Source organism: Neodiprion lecontei, chromosome 5, assembly GCF_021901455.1.
Source record: "Neodiprion lecontei isolate iyNeoLeco1 chromosome 5, iyNeoLeco1.1, whole genome shotgun sequence".
Classification (NCBI taxonomy): domain Eukaryota; kingdom Metazoa; phylum Arthropoda; class Insecta; order Hymenoptera; family Diprionidae; genus Neodiprion; species Neodiprion lecontei.
Window position 1 is genome coordinate 28072470 of NC_060264.1, and position 22607 is coordinate 28095076.

Below are 22607 nucleotides of genomic sequence, written 5' to 3' on the forward strand. Positions count from 1 at the left end.
CCAGTATTAATCGTAAGCCATGACTTGAGTGGAAAAAAATAAAAGCGCATCGTTCTTGTTGCCGATGATTTAAAAAAATTGTAATCCTGCCGGTTACCAACGAAAAAGAAATTCTCTCAAATTTCATTCAGACGAGATATAAAATATTTGGAAGAAACACCTCTAGTTTTAAATTTATTATCGTTGTCACGCATTCATCGACGCGTAATAAAAAAACTGCTCTAGTGAAAAAGATAACTCTGTCGGTAAGGTAGGAGAGCGCGCAGTTCCATATTTGGCCGCGGAGGGCGCGGCGTTCGTTTCGTCGCGGTTCGATGCGAGATGCGCAGAGTGGATCGAGTGTCGCCGATGCCCGGAGTTCGTGGTCCGCGTTTCGTTCGGTTGCAGTCATCTGTGTCGCCTTGGCCGTCGCGAGACGTTGATACAGAGTGTGGAAAACTGACCGGGCGATTTCCCTGGCAGTCCGAGATCGTCGAATCCTCGTAACCTCGTCAGCTGATCCTCTGGAAGCAATTGATCGATTACAGTGTCGTGGCGACGGACGAGCCGACTGACGACTGACGAAACGTCGTCCCGACTAAAAAACACACCTTAGATATTAAGTGTCAGATTATCCGACGCCATGTTCTCCGGTCTCACCAGCCAGGTGTCCAACTGGATGGGCAAGAAGAACGACGACGGCACCGAAATACCCGCCGAGGAAAAGCAGCCAGCCGCCTCATCCCCAGGGGCCGAACCCGAGTTCGAGGCCGACAAAAAGGACTCTAGGTATACACGCCGAGCTCGCACTCATCTCGCCCTAAGGACGAATCACGAAACGCCGTAGAGCCTCGGTAGTTTTCGCGACAAAATTCAAACGATATCGACGTATAAGAAACGCGACAACGAGTCGCGATTACGTCTTATTTTATTCCGAAGAAGGAAACCGGCGCATCGTCGATACCCTTCTTCGATTTTACCTTCTCTTTTTCTTCGATCTAAATCCGGAACTCCCAAACGAAGAAAAAAAATCATTAAACACATCATGCGCACAGCCTGTGCTACGATGTAATATCGTAATTTAATTCATATTATTCTAGTACAGACTATCGGATTTAGGGCGTAATTCGCACCGTTTGACTGTCCCTAATTCATCGTTAGTGAAACACGGATTACTTTCATGTCAAACGTTATCTAGTACGCAGTCGGGTGTAAATATTATTGACGAATCTGCATGTAAACTTTTGCATTATCAGTCGGTAATGGAGAGTGACGTCATACCCGACGATACATGTCAATAGTAGCGATAATCGTTCGTAACAAATAAACGTGCATATCTCTCCCTCTCGCTCTCATATCCTTCCTTTTTTTCATAGGGGAAAATTCTGCTTGCGCATTTATTCACAATTTTAGACTCGTGGTTCCCGAAAAAATCTTTTTTGACAATTAGTATTCAAAGCTTTGAAAATTGTATGAAATTTAGCGAAAAAATAGGTTGTTATTCTTTCATAAGTGGTTCAGATTATTATAACAACCGAAATGAAAAAATAATATATTCGTATCGAACGACCGTCGCGTCGTCGTCGTCGTCGTTCTCTGCAGCACAAGTGTTTTCTCGCATTGATTATTCAGTTTTGCAAACGTTAATTTTCTCTCCCGTTCTCTTTTTGCCCTTTTCTCGCGTTCTGTATTTCTCCCTTTGTTCCTTCTACGAGCTCAAGTATGAACAGCCCCTGAATACGATGATGTTACGTAAAAGGTATCGATTCATTCAGGAAGCGACAGAAGAAAAATTTATTGCCCATCTATCGAAGGGTGCAGTAGTTCGACCAAACAGCACAACGTAGGGAGGACAATATTTTGTGTACCAGATCGATCGTTCGCCAGATTTCAATCGATAGGTCTCCAATTGTATGGAATATAAGGAACTTCTATTGCGCAATCAGGAAATATTACAAAAAAAATATTTTTTTTTTTGCAAATTCATAAGTCTTCAAATATTCAACATAAACTGTAGTATTCTAGTTGAGACAAACTTTTTATAAAGGTTTTTCCTCTTCGTGGAATCATTAATTCCCGATTACCGAAATGCCGAACTAATCGTTCCTCCGAAAAAATGTAGCATTTTTAAATCGTGCAAGATTGAGAAGGGTACGACATTTCGCTCTTGAACTGTGCCGAATCTCGGGGCAAATTCGGAGTGGGGGAAGCCTGTCGGCCAGTCGTTAGCGAGCCGTCGGCCAAGGCGCACCGTCCGCACCTTCTTTTGTTTCCTCTTACCGACCTCCCTATCGATTGCGTTTGGTTTTCATCAAGATTCTGACCGAGTCGCTTTCTTTCTTTAAAATTTTCAGCCCAACGAAAGGAAGCAAGCTCGAGATGCTGGCCGGAGTGAAATCGCAGATGTCCGGTTGGCTGAGCGGAGGAATTCCGGGGCTGAGTCGCGGCGCCGGAGTCGCGGGACAAGCAGAAGGTGAGCTTCCGGCATCCTCCGAAACCGCAGAAAGCCAAACATCGCGGGAAAGCGTTCAGGGTTCCGCATCTGACCATGTAAAAGACGATGATGCTAGCAGGTGGGTTGCTGGGTATGTGTGTGTTCGGTGTTCTGGAATTAAAATCTAAGCTATTACGGTGCCCCGGACCAAGCAAGCGGAAGCCCCACCTTGCCGCTCAAAGTGGCGAAGAAAAATTGATAATTCAAACAGGCGAGAGCCATTTTAAGGCCCCTGTCAAGCCCGGTACTTAGAGTCTGATCTTTCTTTCGCTTTTCTTTACTTCTGGCTTTCCTTCCCTTGCACGGTTTTAAATTTAAACTTGTAAAGTGAAACATTCGTTTATCCTTGCACCATCATAAGGAATCCAATTTACTATTTGATATTTGGTTTCTCACCTCCTCTCACTGCACGATTTCTCTTCCGGTCATTGAAAGCACATCGAGCATGACCCTTTGTCTCTTTCCAATTAAGAATCCATCTGGCGCACGTACGGTCTAAACAATAAAGTATCGAAATTGAAAATAATTTATAGAACAAAGGTTCGAAAGCTGCCGGTTGCAGTCAATCAGACTGAATTCTATCGATACGGTACCTTTTAGACGTAGAAACTTTGAAACTGATGAATTTCAACTAGAGAATAATCCAACTACTGTTAACTTTACACAGGAGCTCGGGTCCTTCAAAATTAACTGTATAATATGATTCTGGTACTGAAAAAAAAAAAAACAACGGAAAAACGTTTCCATGGTCTTCCCAAAGTCATTAGCAAACTGAAATTTCTTTATTTGTATTTCTGGGTTTGTATTTTACCCTGCTAATCAGTGATATTTTTTGATAAACTCAGATCTATCGCAATGTCATATCTTTGTTAAACTTTGATTTTCTTACATCTTTGGTTCCCAAATTATTCCATTGAATTGTACGCCTGATGCATTCTCAAATCCTCCACAGTAAGTACTATTATTGTCATACAAGATCGTTGGCGTTATTCTGATAATTGTAGTCCTTGGTGTTTTTACTACATAATACCTTCGTCATTACTCTGAATTTCCGATTTCAGATAAAGCTTGCTTGGTCCGTTTCCGGTCTCGGATCGGTTATCGCGCTTGCTAGATTAGGGAAACAAAATGATTGCGGAGACTGACGCTGTTTTCCCGTTTTTCTCTTATTTTTCTTCTTCTTTTTTTTTTCTTTTCCTTTTAACGCCCTTTTTTTCTCTTTCGTTCAATTTCCGTTTCGCAGTGCGACTGGTGGTGCCGACAGCGGACCTGCCAGTCTCGAGGGAACTCCAACCGACGACAAGGACGGGCAGCAGGCATTTGGTGCTGGTGAGTTTAAACGAATTCTTTCCTCTTCTCGTAATTATCTTTCTCATTTAAGTATCCCTCATTTTTTCCACCATCCTCTTCCTTTTAATTCAAACTCGTTTTCTTGTAAGCAAATCCGTGGTTTGAGTATCAAGATAGGCGGAAACGAGAGCAGAGGGAGAATCTCGAGCTGATCTTAATTTACTCTGATTTACTGCAATCTCTTTAATCCCCGTAATCCGATCGCGTTCCTTCTCTTTCCTCTTCCCGAGGTCGGAATCCGAAAAATAACAATTCGGTACGCGGCGAGATTCATGATATTTATTTTTCATTACCTCGCCAACTTCTCATACAAATTCTCCCACTTACACCCTTCTATAATTTATTACACTCCCTGAAATTTGTCTAATTTCAAATTGCCGTGCGAAATTATTCTCCACGGAATAAAGTCGTTACCTAACCCATTCTTTCCCCGTTTAGGGTTCATCCACTTCTTTGTCCCTCGAATCTCTTTCTGCCGTTTCTCTCTTTCTTTCTCTCTCTCTCTCTCTCTCCCTTTTTCATTTGCGGAGAATCGTTTTAACGCGTCCACTCTTGGTCAGGATTTGGCGTTATATACACATTTGCGGGCCTACGAAAGCCTGAATAACGGGCGTGTACCTACGTATTAAGAATGAAATAGGACCTGGGATCTGGATCTCGAAGCGAACATCAACGCGGAATTACCCGGTGTCTCGTTATATATTTTTCTCCACGATTTTCTCCTCTACTCGGCAATTTTCTGCAGGCGACATTCTGCAGTCCGTTATTATTACGATCGTTTTAGTTTTCTTTTTCACCGCCGCCTCTCCATCTGATCACAAATCACACTTTCAGGTTTTTACAGAGTGCGGAGATTCCTCGAATCCGAATATACGGAGAAATATCAGGGATGGCCGTTATTGGTCAGGGAACATTTTATTCTGAAGACCCTTTCGAGAGTGGAACATACATAACTTAGTAAGGTTAAAAAATTTATAGGCAATCGGAATAGATCTACTTTCCAACATTTATACCTCAACTAATCTTAATCGTACGTGCGCTTATCTATTTTCTCGATTCGCAGTACGATCTTTATCCAGGTGGATGTTACGTTTTCAGACGCAAAAGTTATTATACATATATCTAGTTTCCAGAAAATTTCTTCCGCAGCTATGTAAATCCCTGCGGACGTAAATCTGCCGTATTTCTGCTTCTTCTTATCGTCTTCGCCATCGCTCACGCGAAGACTATTTCGCCTATGTTTGATCGTAAATTCACATCTCCGTAGTATGTTTAAACATAATTGAACGAAAGCCTTTACTGTCGAAAAAAGCAATCATTGTCGGGAAGAAAAGTCGAAAATAGAATCGACCGAATATAATTTCCTTGATGTTATCTCCGAGCTCATTTTCATCTCGAATGTGTTGGGACGAAGAAGGGAATCGACTCGGATTATCGACCTCAAAGTACAAATACCGGCAGTATGTAATTTCACCACTAAATTCTACACGGTGTTATATCAAACCCGACCGCGGACTGCAGACAGAGAGGATAATCATCACGTGCGACCTATTGATTTTGGCTACTGTACAAGATAAAGGGCAGCAGCCTGGATAAATTGGCCAGACTCGCGGTGAAGTTTGGCGAGTCGAGCTGATGCTTTCTTCGCCTTCGGAAAACTGTCAGCCTCGAAATAATGTCTCGTTTTCGAATGTATACAGATCGAGGCGAATGCAACTTCGTGAAAAAGTACTTCAAGTAGGGAAAAAAAAAACAACGGGGCGTAAAATTGTTCCGCAGTTTTAAATTTCGGCGCAAACCTCTCACCGAACGACTTTTCAGCGTCCATAAAACCTGGCACCGTGGGTAAAAAAATAAGAAGCACCTTAGAGAAGCAAGTCCGTGCTGTAAGCACCTCCGTAGTTCAGATATATTGATTTCCCTTCCACCCGGCTATAATGCATCTTCAGCACATTGCATAACGTCGATGCCTCGTTGCCGTATCCTACATACGTCGGAATTACACAATAGTGCCGTGATTCACGTACATATAACTGCGATATGCGCAGACCATTGTTCTTCCGATGCTGTTTTCAACTTGATTTGTTCTTCCGGCGTACGAAACTTGACTTTATTCTATCGTAAGAATGTGGCCCAGCTCAAGACGATTCCAACGACACCCCACAAGGTACCGTTCCAATCATGCGATCGTGAGATAATCGACGGAGACGCCGCGCGCCGCGGAAAACGGTCGATGATCGGTCGGTCGCTGCGCTCTCGCTGCGGACCGGTCGTGCGCGATGATAGCTCGCTCGGAAACTTTGTAACTTGATAACTCATCATTGAATTATTGCAATGGTACCTTGTTTGGTATCGTCGGACTCGTCTCTTTGTCCGCTAAAACTTCGTTCACATCAAAAGGTGGTCAATTTTAATTAGATTTTCACCTACTATGAACCGACAGACGTAATTGTTTGTACGAAACTAGCGAGTACGTCGATAATTGAAAATGTTTGTTGCAAAATTTTATTACAGTCTTAATTGAAAATCCCCTCGCATATTTCTACTTTAATTTTTGCCTTTCACTTTTGTATTTCTTTTTTAGTATCAACCAAAGCAATAGCCGGAGCGAAAAGCCTCGGTGGATTTCTTTACAGCGCAGTCAACAAGGCTGGAAAATCCGTGGTCGAAGCCAGTGCAAAGATCAAGAAAACGGTCGAGGAGAATGTGAGTAAAGAATTTTACCAGTTTGTTAAATTCTCGCTTCAATTGCACTCGCGATTAAAACTTTCTACACGACTGTTCTCCAATAAACCCCTCATCCTCTCTCTCTCTCTTTCTCTCTCTCTCTCTCTCTCTCTCTGCATTCGTAAAAATACTTTTGCGCAAACTTTGTTCGCATGTTTTTGCCAGGTTAATTTCTTTTCTCTTCATCTGTCTGCACTCCGCGCACGTAATATACGCACAGCTGCGTTTTTATTTGTTCTGCTCGGCAGACATCGAGTATGATCGCGCTCTGTCAAAATCACCTATGTCATCAGGAGTGTTATTGCACTTTGTGCTCCTCCTGCTGAATCTATTTCTTTTTCTTTTATCACTACGTTTCACTTATATACGTTCTCCGAAAGTCAGCATGATCCTCAGCCTCCCTGATAATCTTTTAAGATTTACGACCTGCAACGCCTCTCGGGAATGGAAAACTTATAAGACCGCCTCAGTCACCTCGGTATATAGAATAGGATAAAATACGTACTCATAATCTGGTTTAAAAGCTCGGGAAGGTATTATTTCATGGTACACGTGTGCAAAGGCTGTTATCGAATAACGGGCACATAAATAAATCATTAAAGGTGTATAATATATGTTCGAAAGTTGATGGTATCCAGATAAAAGTCTTTGTAGAAAACTGCAAAATTATAAATATGTATTTTCATTCGAAACTTGAAAAATCTGTATGCATAAAATTCTATGACAATAGTATGTTTTTTAATTTTTGCTCAGTTTTACGGTATATTTTACTTTTGATTTCAATTTAAAGAATTTGTACGAAATGTGTAACTTCTGTAACATTTTTGTTTTATAAAACTAGTCCAAATTTTTATATCGAATCTTTAAAAACCTTTAGAAAATTTCACCGAAAATTTATCGCCTTCTTTTCGAACATCAATAAATTTTTGATAATATTAACCTTGATATTCTCTTCCGAATTATTTCCGTGTTCTTCGCGTCAGCGAAAAAATAAAAAGTTACTCGTGCAAGTTCCGTAGAAGACCGCGGAACTTATCGGCTCTGAATTTTTTATGACTTTTTATTTTTGGGGGGTACTTGGGTGTGGGATAAACGTTGCTGCAGGCGGTTAAGGGACTGTTAAACGTACAGTCTAGGCGAAAAACTGCCAAGTCAAATATTTGACGATGAATCGCTACTTCAATATCACCATTATAAATAACTTTAAAGGGATGACACCATTGTTTTATTTCTTTAATGAAAAAAGTGATCGAATTTCGACGAATCGAGGCGTATTTTGTTCGTGATTGAATTCTCTATGAAAGTCGTCCGAATTCTTTTTTGTCCTCATCGTCAGCACCGCCCTTTGTCAGAAATAAATAACTAAAAATAAGTAACTTAAATCGAAACACAGTTCATTTGATATTTCATCAAGAAATTCCTGGCACGAAAAAAAAAAAAAAATTGCCATCTCGGCGCTTTGTAAAAAATTTAATCACGAACAAAGTAAGTTTTGGTTGATTGAAATCGGTCATCTGTAAGAATTATAATTCAATAATGTAATCTCTTATCGGAACAATTTATGATGATTGTTTTCAATTTGTATTTTTTTTTAAATTGAACGGATATTGTTTCTGATAAATTGAACTCAATCAACTGCAGCCGCACGTTTCAAACCTACCGCTATTTTATGTTTGTATTTCAGTCTGGACAACTTTCCTCCTTGATCGTAATTTTGATATATTCTTGAGAATGAATCGGGATTTCGTCTGAATCAAAAATTTGGAAAATAGAAACAAACCGAATGAAGTAACATTCCTTTAAGATGTGACAGAAACGATTGTAAAAAAAGATTCGAACAACACAAGCCAACAAAAGTAATCAACAATCTGAGAAACGGTTTTACGATTAAAACGCTCGAGGTGACAAAATGACTGGTATTTTTAAACCGATTCTCCTGAAATTTTCGTCCGCCATGTTGGATCCGCCATATTGAATTTTTGAAATCTGATTTCAGATTCGTAATAAGCGTTCCCAAAAACCACTGCATGCAGTGTTTCGACCGGGTATGGTGAAATAAAAAATTATCTTCCGCCATTTTGAATTTTTGAAATCTGATATCAGATTCGTAATCAGTGACCCGTAAAACCGGTCAACCGAGCACAATAACTTGCGACTCAAAGGGTTAAACGTTTCAACGATAAATCCTTGTATCAAATTCTGATTTCTTAACCTCTAAATGGTCGGCCTGGCTCTCTTAAGATTCCTCAGATAACTCGTACGTGTCGACTATTTATATCCCTAAATCATGCCTCTAAAAAAACATCTAATTTGAATATAAAAGTACCGGCCCTCTATTGGTTAAACGACATTGCTGGATATTTTCTAATCAATTGTATTTCCCCAGCGTGTTCCTGCCTTTTAATTCGTCGCGTGTGTACGCGCATCAAGCGTATGCAAGTCGCGTCCGTGAGTGCAAAGTGGGGTTTGCTGAACGAGAGGGATGAGAGGGTTTTCTCATTGATTTCAACAAGTGGAGCGAACCGATGCCGAGCTTCGTCACAGCTCGGTTTACGGCCTCGCATGCGTTCTGTAGACCTGCGTGCGTGTGTCTATCCTACTTGCCTGCTTACGTACAACTGGAACCAACCGTTACGTAGTAGGATTGAAACGGGGCGCAAACTGTACCAAAATCCTCCACCGCCATCGTCACACCGCGTATTGATCCGTGGCGTCTCCTCCTCATCCCGCGGGCTCCTCTCTCTCTCTCTCTCTCTCTCTCTCTCTCTCTCCTCATGCTCCCTTCCGCTAACTAACGGATGATACATATGTACGCGGATTTCTCTTCCATGTTCCTTTTTTTTTTTTTTTTCTCTTTTCTTTGTTCTCTTTCTCTCCTTCTCTGTCAACCCTTATTTTACTCGCCTCCATTGGATTTGTTCATTTTTTATTCAATTCCGACAGGGTCAGAGAGTCCCAGACATCGTTATACGTAAAATGGAAATACAATGGGGCGGGATTTGTATAAGCGAAATTCTTTAATCACGATTGACACAGTGTTTTATGTAAAATGTGGGACAACCGGGGAAAGAAATCGCGGAACTTACACCGGACGATTTCCTCGATGGTTTAAAGAACGCTTCGTCGCCGACATAGGACAGGCAAGAAAAGTTACACGTTTCAAGCCTGTGCTGCAATTTTTAAAAATATTACTTCGCCAAGTCAGTTGAGAGACATTTTTTCACAATCGGCAGTACGTATGTTTGTGAAATTTAACTTGTGTTTTCTGTCTGCTGGCGAAGAGTTTAAAACTGGAAGGAAATCGTCTGGTGTGTTTCTTCTTTCGAGCAAAAAATTATTTCTCTTTTTAGTTTAGTTTATAGTAGAAGATTTATTCGTTATTGTAATAAAGACGTTTCACCGTATCTCTGAATTTGTATAAACAAAAAAAAAAAAAAGGCAAGTTCTATTATCAGGGCTGTTACAAATATCGGAAACGACTGTAATTTATCGAGAAAACAATACCGAAGATTTGAATGAACAGCTTTCGATACAATGGCGCGGTAATTACCTCACGTTATTATCTTATCATTCCCCGATCGAATCTGCACGCGTATAGCTTGATTTCGTTCGTATTGTGATTAATGTTATCCACGATTTCATTTTATCACCCGGATGCGAAAGCAACGTCAAAGTATTGGCATTGTTGTTTCCATATTTCTGTTTTCATATTCGTTATTTCTATCAGATTATAGCCTCCGGAATATTCGAGTCGCTGAATATTAACGAATATCTAGTCAACTTTACCGCGGTAAAAACTTTTATCCAGTTTCATTAAAAACATCGAATTTGCAACTGACATTAACAATCCTGCGGTATAGAAATTGCAGGCTAACTCTTTAGTTTAAAATAGAGAATTTATTACAGTCGAACTAAGTATCATGCAGAATACAATGTCTGTTTTTCATTCAGTTGATGACATTTCAAATTGCACATCGTTGCTTGTAAATACTAGAAAAGAAAATCATAATCGAATGAATCGATCACTGAACCTGAAGAATTTTATTATTTATTATCTATTTGTTATCTGAATTTATTGCACGCATATTAATTAGTCACAACATCTTCTCCAATCGCATGCACTTTTGTATAAGGCGGAAGCTTTTCTTTGCGCGTGACACTTTCGTTACACATGTATATAAATATACCTACCCTAATTCTTACATGTCTATCAATCGATGTTCAGGTCAGCAATCAGGTAATCAATGCATTTAGTTAATGAAACGGATATTCGTTTAAAAAGCAATAAAATAAAAACAAACAGTATGTGAAATATTTCGTGGAAAACAATTTTCGACAATTGTAATTTCAGTAGAAAAACATTTCCAATCTATGGGAAAAAGATTGACGATGTTTTTTATTCGCTTTGTAAAACCGTTAAAATTTCAACAGAATTTTTCAAAAATACACATCACACGATACACAAAACAGGGCGAATTATTGACTACGACCACTAATTGTAAAAGTGAGCGCAGTTTGCCGTTGAATCATCAGACGGTATAATCGGCTAATTCTTCTTTCCAATCCTCTCTAAACCCTGATGTAAAAATAGATCGAAACCACCGTGCAGATTGACGGAACTTTGTTGAATTTGAAAAATAATTGGAGGGTTGTTTACCATCCGAAAAGGTTCGAAAAGCTTGCGGCACGGAACTTCCGGAATTATAACCAGAATTCCCCGCACGTTTTAAGGGTATTTTTATGACGTCCTGATCGACTGCTGGACGAGGCATCGAAAATAAGCCGACGGTATCGGAAAGCGTTTTCGCTATTCGAGTGGTCGGCAAACCTCCCTCAGCGTCTCCTCCACCGTCCCTCTTTCACTCTCTGCTCTTCTGCGATTCCAGACTTAACTAGAATTCGAGGGGCTGGAGGGCAGAGGAAAAAGAGAAGAGGAGAGCTGAAGTAGGGACGGATACCGATGACGTCACGGCCAACTGGGTCAGGTGCACTTCTGACCTACATTTTCGGTCTTTGGCTTTTCGGAAACATTTAACGTCGCGAATATATTTGATCGTTTGTTATTTTATTTATTTTTTTTTCTCGTTCTTCTTCTTCTTCTTCTTTTTCCGCCTCCCGTTCCGATCGATCGTCGACTAAATTCTGTTAATAACAAATATTTATCAGAAGAATCGAAAAACCTGGCATGGTTTTATTCATTCACAGAATTTCTATTAGTGGTGTATAATAACGGTTTTTTAACCCCATCAAGGTGCTTTATACGATAATGTTGTAATTGTTAATTGAGGATGTAATGTGTGTGTGTTTTTTTTTTTTTTTTTTTATCGTATACTTGTGTAAAACTACCGCGGAACGATTGATCCAAGCGTTTAATTTACAGCAGTTTGTTTGTTACATGTATTTTTAGATCATACTCGAGGAAAACGTGAGGCAGGTGAGAAAGCCAATTTCGTAAGGCATATGTTTTTTACTTAAAAGAGACGCGGGTGGGTAGAAATGAAAAAATGGGACGTTCGAAAAATACGAAAAGTCAAAATCCGACTCTTAGATTCGTTTGTAAGGAAAGTTTTTAATGGATGGGTGAAATTCTGCCGGTTTATATATTTTTCTTCGACGAAGATATCGCACTAATTACCGGAAAAAAAAACATTCCGCGAGCCAAAATCTGGAGAAAGTTGGAGGGGGGTGAGAAAAGAAACGGTGGACGGGAATTGAAGACGTGAGTTTGACGGTTCGAGGATCGTTGTTTTTGCTGTTTTTCCTTTATCACCCGGTTCCAGGGTTGAAATCAAACGATGGGAGAATTAAAGGGTGCCAAGTCGTGGATGATGGGTAATCCTAGCGTCTGACAATCAACGTCTCTTCACGACCCCGAGTCTTTTCACAGTCAAACTGTCCGATCAATACACCCCTTTTAGCCGGTTTAGCAAGTCAGGGGCTCTTGCATAACTCTTCGCGACGAGAGAAATGGAAATTTATCATTTTGCGCTAGTTTGCATTACGCCTATATACCTATATAATAAAAGAGGAAAATAGTTAAGGACTGAGCTGTAACCGGAACTAAAAATTTCTGTCAGTCTATCGGAAAAATAATCATGAATATTTTTTTACGCGCTCCCTAACTCATAAAACTCTGCTCTGAAAATCGATGCCGATGGGTGTGCATGATACTTATGACCAGTATATAACGCGGTAGGTATACTTACATGTATATAATTCTGGGGTCAATTTTAATGCCCATAATTCATGCAAGGGACTACTCGGATCATGCATTAAAAATCTTTTTACACCGTGATTTAGGTGATACGTTTTTTACCGAACGAGAAACAAAAGCCCAATAATATCCGAATTCAATCGAAACACTCGCCTCGGTAGTTTTTGAATCAGAGTGATTTTAAATTCTAATTGAAAAGTCGTCGCTTATCGGAGGTTTCCGTAACGAAATTACTGTAAAAAAATTACACGATAACAAGGGAAAAAATTGACACACTCACGCTTGACACATAAAATAACACGAGAAAAACAGACACGGATACGAAACATTTTAAATATTAATTTTTATCTTTATTAATCGCTTTTAAGATTTGCTATATAAAATTAAAAAACAGGCTTCGTAAAAGTTACCCGTGTAATTTATATCCTGGTAATAAATTAGCGCGGGTTTCAAATTCATTGATCCTCTTTCCACAGAGTCTCCTCGGCGAGTTCAACAAGGAGCAGGACGCCTTCATCGCGAGTAAGCAGGGTGAAAAAGGAGAAGCTGTTGCGCCCTGGGTGGGAGCGCCAAACGAGGAAGCTCTTCGCGAGGAGTGCTTAGCCCTATCAACTGTGAGCGCATATTTCGCATTTTTTATCACCATCGTACTCGGTCCTTCTTTCGACGTTCACCGCTGTTTGTTGCGCGCCTCTTTGTACGATTGAATTCTTCATCGGAGTTCGATTCTGTGGGGAAATGGAAGAGGGAAAAAGAACCTTTGTATTCCTTACATATCTTGAATTAGTCCCGTCCGGAAGCGTACATTCGAAATTGCGATATTTATATACCCGCACAATTTCCTTTTCCTAATCGTTGGGAGTTCATCGGTAGTCTGTATCAAAAAATTCAAAAATTTCAACCCGATTCTATGAAGCGGAAATTTGTAACGTTGTCGTAACGATGCATCTTTGGAAATAGTCGTTATTTTCTAACTTCAGGATTACTTGAAATTTAGCAAACCGTTAACACAACGGCATCGACAAACTCAAAATTTTCTAAATTCAACTTCTCCGGTTATTCCAAATGTGCGAAATAGTAATATTTTGTTTCAACGTTTCGACACGTTACCGTTGCTAACTTCAGCCTCGTCAGACTCTGCGGCCGCCATCTTGAATTTATGCGTGACTTTGTTTTCGTCAAATAACTCGGCCATTTTCAACCTTTGACTGAAAACGATCGTGAATAAAACTTGTCGGAAATTCAATTCTCTACAACTTCATCACACAATCGATATTTTCCGACTTTAACTGTAGATTCAAAATGGTGGCTGAAGCCACTGCGGTATCTGGTCGAGTGTTCGGATTCAAACTATCCGTGAGCCTCCCAACGATCGGACAAAGAAAATTGTGGAATTTAAAAATTTCTATTTCAGATGTCTTTCTCTTCGCGTACTTCGGAGTGAATTTCGATTACGTTCGACCTTGTCTCCTTAAAATTAACCCCCGGTTCACCGTCTTCCAGGGGCGAAAACGGTCCCCGACTCTCACGCTCTCTAGTCGCGGATCAATAATTGGGGAGAAACGCTCGGTGATCTTTAAGTCGCGACGAACTAGCCCCGAAGCCCCGGAGGCAGAGCGGGCTTCCTTAAAAATTCATGCGCCATTTATCCTCCCCTGATTCATCTCGAACGGATTTTTTTATCGCCCGACAAATGGCACCGACCCGCCTACCCAATTTCAGTTTTTTCTTCCACTTCTTCGTCTTCTTCTTTTTGTCGCCGTTCTCGCTCGGCCACGCCGTACATCCTCTTTAACACTTTAACACCGTACACTTTGTATTGATTTTTATTCCTCTTTTAAATATTTTTCTACAACGTTTTTCGGAAAATTCTACTCTCGTCGCTCGTTGATGATAAGTATGGGAATTTTTGCACCGTGAGAAGTAATTGCGATGCGAAAAATAACCCATCTTTTTAATTTTGTACAAAAGTACTACATTAATATTACGATATTAGATTTAATAAACTTTTAACCATGCGATCAAAGTAGCCGTAATATTACCTTTGTACGTATAGAATATTTGTTATAAACTACCGATACATTTTTTTTTTTTTTTATTGACATTTTTTGAATCCAACGATTTTGGCGTTACCATTTTACCGGGAATCTTTACATTGTCGAAACATTCACTACGAACCAAACACTTCTTTTTTTTTTTTAGTTTATTTCTCATTAGCTATATTTAAACTATTTGAAAATTGGACTGAATTTTCGAGAGATTTTCCAAAATCTGTGAACTTAATCACGGTACAAAATTATGTTACGCGGAAAGTATCGAAAACTCTGTCTCGACGAATATTTAAATATCGACTCTTCAAACTTTTCGTCAAATTCTCTACAATCGTCGTGTAAAGTTTTTTTCAAATTCAAGAAACATATTTTACGCATAAAAAAAGAAAAGGTTGAATCAAAGTAGTAAATAAAATCGACAACCTCGCAGATAATTGGAATTTCATTTATTTCCCAATAATAGTTTCCACAAAATAACGATTTATAGGAATAAAAGTGCATTCTTGCGTCACCGTAAAATACAAATTTATTAAAACCCAGTTTGTTTCCGAATGATATGGATGTGGAACCGTTATTTCAGGATCGACGTAATTTCGTGAGAGCTCCACCACCGGGTGTCGAATTTGTCTGGGACTTCGAGGCTGCTCAGCCAGTGGCGCAAGCCACCCTTGCGTTGGATCCGAACTTGGAAACAATGAGGTTCGAGCTGGTGCCCAAAGTGTGAGTATCGCCGATATGTGATAATGGCCAACGCTCGCAGGCCAGGCGGCCATAATTACCTTGGACGGGGGTGGAAATCTAAAAAGATTAGTAAACGGAAGGGTCACAGTATCGAATCTTCGAAGACGCGAAAGCCTGTGTCATATACCGACTGAAATTTTTAGTTCCGGTTACCGCTCAGTCCTTAACTATTTTCATTTTTCACCACAATAGAAAAATATAGTTCTAGGTAGACGGTGAAAATTAGTTTTCTAAATGTTACCGGAAATTCTAGTATCCTTTACTCAAAACCTCAAAAACTGATTTTGCGTTGCAATTACCAAAAAAATGATCGACGATAGTGCGAAATGTTTACGCGTGCCTAGTTTTCTCGTAATTCCAACAATATTCAAACAGTTTTCTTTAAACGATACCTGTTTTACTGAATTATTCTAGTTACTGTAACAAATGAAATTTTACTCAGTGTAGAATTTCAAAATATGTAGAATGCGAGAAAATAAAATCGTGAATAATGGACAAAACTGTAGCTACTCAAAACCCAGAATCGTCCGAATTTTTACCGTACCAGTTTACATTTTGATTTTTTATGTATCTAGTCCGTCTACATTGAAAAATTTTCCAAAATCGCTTTTCGCTTGTTCAGTCATTCGTATACGAAGGTCCTTCCATTTTATAATCCTTATAAATTTTCGCACCCAAACCGATATTTCCCACGAAATTTTTTTTACCACACCTTGCTTCCGTTGGCACGGAAGCATTTCCAACATTTGTTATCCGTACCGTTAATATTCATATACCGCGAAACATATCACGAGAGTCTAACAGAATTTTGGCAATCAATCACTGTTTCACGGTTTTCTTTTGCTGCGATAAACGCATTCATTCGTTCATTCGTAGTAGTGATAAATGTATTATTATTATTGTTGTTGTTGTTGTTGTTGTTGTTGTTGTCGTTATTATTATTATACATTGTATATATTTTCAATGGCAGGATATCGGAGGAGAACTTCTGGCGCAATTATTTCTACCGAGTTTCACTTTTGCGCCAGAGTCACGAGCTGAACGCAATGGCTAGTCAAACGGAAAGCAATCAGAACCTTATATCGTCAGGCAGCATCGATCACACTCAAGGTAATTATTACGCACATTTATTATTCGTAGGTATTGTATTTTGTTGATACAATTTTTTACTCGTTATATACCGTTCGTTTATTATACCTTTCGGTGTGTATCCAAATTCACACTTCGCAGTCACCTTCTGTAGATAAACCATCGTCTCTTTGGAACTATCCGATCATAGCAACGCGCTTGAATTGCTTGAAAACTTGATCTTTAAAATACATATCGTAATACGGGTCGTACGTTGACGCACGTCGAGGCAATTATTCGTCTGCAATTGCTATGCTTTTTTAGCAAAGAGAGTGAAAATTTATTTCAACATCGACACCTGTGCAAATTCAACATGTCGATCGTTTTAATCTTGCGAAACGACGAATTTTCTATGAATATTATTACTATTATTGTTTCTTAATTTTTATGCGCACATAAACGTAATCAAAAGTAATTAACGCCGGTAGTTTCCTTCCTTCCACAGTTTGCAGCGTATTTTTCTTCTTCTTAAATCGTTTTTCTTATCTTCCTTCCACTCGGAATCGATCATTCTTAAATACACTTTGATATTTTGCGTGGGTTTGCAAAAGCACCTATGATCTGCACACACACACGCACGCACACACATGTAACGTGGTTAGAAGGTAAGGGCGAAAGAAAAGAGGAAATGTAAAAAGGCGATGAGGAAGTGAAAGGAAAAAAAAATAAATAAATAAACAAATAAAATAAAAAAATAAATAAAACGAAACAAAGTAGCTGTAGAGAAGGAAAAAAGAGTAGGCAAAAAAGAAAGAACATGTAGAAATAAAAGTAAGAAAAAAAAAAAAAACTGACTGCGCCTGCCTTTTATCCTCGAGTGGTGTAGAAACCACAGGTGGCTCCGCGTTCGAGAATTTCATAAAATAGAAGAAGAAAAATAAATCTCCCTTACCCTCTGGCTACGCACGAGTTGTGAAGCTATCCTGATATAAACACCAGCCATCTCTCAATCTGTCCGCATATAGCAACGTGTTGGAAACATCCTCTACGTACTCGACTAAATTACACTGCAGGAAAAGGGATTACTTTTTTTTTTTTTTTTTTCTTTTTTTTAAGCACACTGTTTAAACTCGAGTGACGTAGAACACTTTTCAAGGGATGTACGGCAGCGTGTATCACGTGTATTTTTATATTATTTCAAGAACAGCCGTTTTCAACGCGACCAAGATATTTCAATATTTTTCCGCTTTAGTCGGTTTGATTTTTGATCCGCGCAATCTTTGCTTTCGACAGCTAACTTTGTTGCAAATAATCGATGTTTCGAAATTTTGACGGGTCTTGGTTCGTCAGAAAGTGACTTTGAAAGTAGGTAACGAGTGTAGTTCGACCCTAAACTTGTTGCACAACTCCTGTATTTAATGTGGGTTTTTTTTTTTTTTTTTACCCTTTGGCTGAAAATTTGGTTGGCTTGACTCGATTCTCGGCTGTTCCAAAGCTGTATAAATTTGTGGTGTAAAAATTGAGAATGGAAGAGAAATCGATCTCAGAGACTAGATGTTTTAAAAGCTTGTCTAAACAAAACTGAACTGGAACAGCCGATCGCTGATTGTAATCGGTCTCTGCCTGGTATATGTAACGAGCAGAAGGTATTTTTTTTTTTTTTTTTATTAAAGTAAAAATCACGTAGCCTTGTCAAGCAATTGCTGCTCCTTAGTTTAGCCATTAGTGTTGTCTTGAGATTAGATGACCAGGTGAAGAAGCCCGAGGATCGAACTGCATCGGCGCCCATTGGCGAGGATCGGGAATCATCGACAGTCGATTCGCCAGGTCATGAATTTATATCAGACACAATGAGGGCCTCCGATACGGATATTCGAGAGGTCAGAGAGGGGATGAAGAAACTTGGAATGCAGCCGCCTAAAGGTCAGTAAAGTAGAATCTCGCAGAACGGTCGAAGAGCAAAGACACGATTTTTTGCAGCGGTAATTTCCCCCTGTTTTCGCCGAGCGAAGAAGATATCGATGGTTTGTTGCGATTGTAAAAAACGATCGAATTGCGATCGATGCATGCTGCCAATTCGTTTGTCTGTCGTCGCGTTCCTACGTTGTGAATAACGGATGCTTTTAAATCGCACGTCTGTCCTCTCTGCGTCAAGTTTAATGCTTTACTATAATCATCTTCACCAACATTCATCTGTGTGTACAATCATCGCCTCGTTGTTTTTCTATTTAGATTCGTTGACGCGTACCGTAGAATAAACTTTGTTATCGCACTGTAGATTTTATGATATCTCACTGTCCCAAGTCTCTCTGTATTAGCAATGACTTTCATCACCGATTATCATGTACACTGTACTCTGTCTCGCAACTGTGGAAATTTCGTTTAAAATTGTTTCAAAATATCAAAATTATGAGCATCGCGTTTCAAACTATCGCATCAAAACTAAAACAACAGTTTGAATTCTTGAAATGGATCTAAAAAATACTCGATTTCATTGTAAACTGATCATAGATTTTGCGTCGTCACGAACTCTCGACAATTCAATACGAAATTTCTCATGCAATGTGAGCTGTTTGTTTTTTTTTTTTTTTTTTGTTAAATGATCAATCGTTGAATCGATCAATTAAAAAAAAAAAAAAAAAAAAAAAATACTCAAAACAGAAAACGGAAGAAAAGAATGACAAATCTAAAGATATTGTTTTCATTCTATTTTGTCAACAGCCTAAGAAGAGGAGTGTTAACCAGTATATACCCATTACTCAAGCCCCACGACTTAACAAATTGGTCATAGAAATGAATATTTTTACCTACCGTATAAAATTTTTATTTCTTTAATTCCGTTTTAATCTCGATTCTTTTTTTTTTTTTTTTTTTCTTCTTCTCGTTTGTACTTCTTTCTTCACGTTATCATCGTTGCCCCGGTTTACAGTGCGTCTCGTTTCTTTTCCGTTACACGTTTCACCGTTCTCACATATATTATACGATTGTTTATCTTATCACATCCCATCGCTTCGCCTATTTCTTTTCTATCTTTCTTTTTTTCATTAATATATCATTTGAATAGTTATATTATAACATTAATGCCGAATCGACGGTGTTGCATACGATAGTAGTATTACGACAAACATACGTGTATAATGAATCTTAATGAATACATCTAAATATACGTATGTGTATAAATAAAATATACATATATTTAATAGTCAGGCGGAGATGCGGTATTATAAAAAGCAAGTCCTAAAGTACCTAACTTGCGGTTTGTCGGGAACGTATATTGAACGATACACAATATACTTATACATACTATACCGTACAGTATAGTTAATAAATAACGCAAGATACTTATACGATAAACAATTATATGATTCAAGTATTACCATTGATAACAAATAATAATAATAATAATAATAATAATCCTAATAATTCTAATAACAATAATAAACAACAATACCAGTAATGATAATATTATTATTAATAACGATGACAACAATAATAACATTAATAATAATAATATTGATTAATAGTACTTACAATTGATTGATTGATTAATATCGAAAGTTTAGAAAACGCTAGTTGGCAAGGAGAGGATTAAACCGTTAGATATAAACCGTTAATTATAGTCGATCACTAATTGATTAATTAATTAATCAGCTAGTTAATTAATTAATTAATTAATTTATTAATTTACTCGTAACAAATAATCGAGACACGGGAAAAAAGAATACAAGATGAAGATAATATATTTCACTATCTATACGTCTGTCTGTCTGTCTGTCCGTCTGTCTGTCTGTCTGTCTGTCTGTCTGTCTGTTTCCCCATCTGTCCTGTGTCTTCGTTGAAATGCCTCATTGTATGCACGTATACATACAATGTATGACATATATGTATATACATCTGTACGTGTTCTCTTTTTCTCTCCGTACTCTCTGTGGTTATATAAGATTGAAATTTGATGATGAAAAAAGTAACGGGGAGGGGGAAAAAAAAAACAAACAAAAAACAAAACAAAAAAAAAAAAGCGACTACGATAAACAAATAGTTACAAAAAGATGAAAATCTCTTAAAGTTGTAAATCTAATGTAACGGAAGATTGAAGAGAGAATAAAAAATCGTGAAAAAAAAATTTAAATTAAATAAAATACGTGTAACAATGACGTAAAGAAGATAAAAAAAAAACGAAAAACCAAAAAAAAAAACAAACAAACAAAAAAGAAAACTCTAATAGCTATACATAAATATGTGTACACGTGTATAGGGTACATAAATCAAATTCGTTGAATGACAATACGTGTTTAAAATGATAATTAATATCACGACTTGGAGATATATGTATAGGGAATTCGATTGGAATCGGATGGTATATTCTTTCAATGTGTCGTTTCTTATTTTTCTTTCTCCTTCGTCGAGATAACGCCAATGGCGAACGGTGCATCGAAGTACACGGGCATCTCATTGATGATCGATGCGATGTAAAATTGACGGGATAGAAGTAACGTGCTTTCGCACTTTATTCTGCTATACAAACGAATGCGTGCAATTGACGGCTACGACTCGGATACACTAGTCGTGAAATTGATACGGATACGGGCAGTCTAACTTGAGATACCTGATTCTTGATGAAAATAGTAGACATCCTGTTATGCTTTTATGATGAACATATTTCCACGTATAAATACTCTGTATTATATACACAGCGTTAGGAATTTCAGATTACTACATAGGGGGGGGGATTGAAAAATACAGTACATTAAAATAAACATTGATTTTTCATTACATTAAGGTAATGCAAAACTGTAAATTAACGGTATGTTTTGGTAATGAATAATTACCGTCTCTGGTCGAGGTCGGTATTCATCGTCAGTTTGCACAATCGCGCCTTGAAGCATAATTAAGAAAGCAAACTCAAAAGTGAGAACTGACGACGAATATCGGCCTTAATATAATACCATTTCTCATAGATTTGCATCGCCTTAACATCGCGATGCATCGGACTCCATTCGGAACAGTAACAATTAACCCATCGTCATACCGGGAAGTGAACTAATTATAACGCATCAAGCATCGCTCATAATCCCATCACCCCGATCTGCTTTTAATTCACGTTACAAACTCTTTCACGCTTTCGTCGACAATTTGTATTTTGCATCTAATGATCAAGTATGATCTCATTAAGAGCAATCGATCATGGAACTGCAAAATCCAAAATGCTACGTTGCTTTTCTTATTTTCATCGCTTATTCGTTATTACACATTGTCCGTTGAGTTTTCTTTCTTTCTTTCTTTCTTTCTTATTTTTTTTTTCTCAAGATTTCCTTGATCTTTTTTTTTTTTTTTTTTGTATGTTTATTTTTTAATCCTGTGCCCGACGTTATTGAGTCAAAAGATCAAAGCATTGCGGAAGAGAGCCCGGAAATAAAGAAAGAAAAAAAAAAACACAAAAACAAATCTTTGGATTCAAATACAATAAAAAAAAAATTCACCCAATGACCGGGGAATCTGCTAAAATCTACACGCTGCTTGTTGTGTGACTCTCCGCAGAAGAAGAATGGGAACGAGAATTGGAAGCGGAGCTTCGTGACTTCGAGGTCGTACCTGGACAGGAGAAAACAACGACGAGCGGAGGAACTGGATCTTTGAAAGATGGTACATTGGGGAAGGACGACTGGGAGGAACAAATCGACGAGTTGCTCGGCGAAGAGGATGATCTCAAGTGAACTGCCTAGTCATCGACGAGGATCATCTCTGCCCAGTAAATTGACCTCGACGCTTCTTCACTTACCTTATTATTCCTTCATCCATTCATACGCAATAAATAAGAACGAGTGGTTTGGAAAAAAAAAAGAAACAAAATAAAAAAGCAAAAACAACAAAATCAACCAACGAAAGAAAGAGAGAAAATAAGGAATGGAAGAAAGTAACGAATTATCGTTTTTCATACTTGTTTCACAAGTTAGGTTTCAGCTACGAGATACACTGCAGTTCA

General features: G+C 38.5%; 1 protein-coding gene across 6 annotated transcripts; it reads left to right on the forward strand.

The window, feature by feature from the left end:
• Window positions 1–323: 323 nt before the first annotated feature.
• Window positions 324–22530, forward strand: LOC107225520 (synapse-associated protein of 47 kDa). 6 transcript variants are annotated; one of them, XM_046741390.1, is made up of 10 exons: window positions 324–768; window positions 2334–2564; window positions 3717–3802; window positions 6408–6529; window positions 10776–10787; window positions 13241–13378; window positions 15396–15535; window positions 16527–16666; window positions 18368–18547; window positions 19346–22135. In XM_046741390.1, the coding sequence occupies exons 1-10, from the start codon at window positions 623–625 to the stop codon at window positions 19348–19350; spliced, it is 1200 nt and encodes a 399-aa protein (XP_046597346.1). In that variant the 5' UTR covers window positions 324–622; the 3' UTR covers window positions 19351–22135. The 6 variants fall into 6 exon arrangements, with proteins under 6 accessions (XP_046597346.1, XP_046597347.1, XP_015521506.1 ...); XM_015666020.2 differs by lacking the exon at window positions 19346–22135 and adding an exon at window positions 22163–22530 and having other exon boundaries at window positions 326–768; XM_015666022.2 differs by lacking the exon at window positions 19346–22135 and adding an exon at window positions 22163–22530 and having other exon boundaries at window positions 326–768; window positions 2334–2552.
• Window positions 22531–22607: the final 77 nt, after the last annotated feature.

Coding starts and splice junctions, on each gene's coding strand:
- LOC107225520 (XM_015666020.2), top strand. CDS start 623: ATGTTCTCCGGTCTCACCAGCCAGGTGTCCAACTGGATGGGCAAGAAG. Junction 16,667..18,367: donor CAGCATCGATCACACTCAAG/GTAATTATTACG, acceptor TCTTGAGATTAG/ATGACCAGGTGAAGAAGCCC. Junction 18,548..22,162: donor TGGAATGCAGCCGCCTAAAG/GTCAGTAAAGTA, acceptor GACTCTCCGCAG/AAGAAGAATGGGAACGAGAA.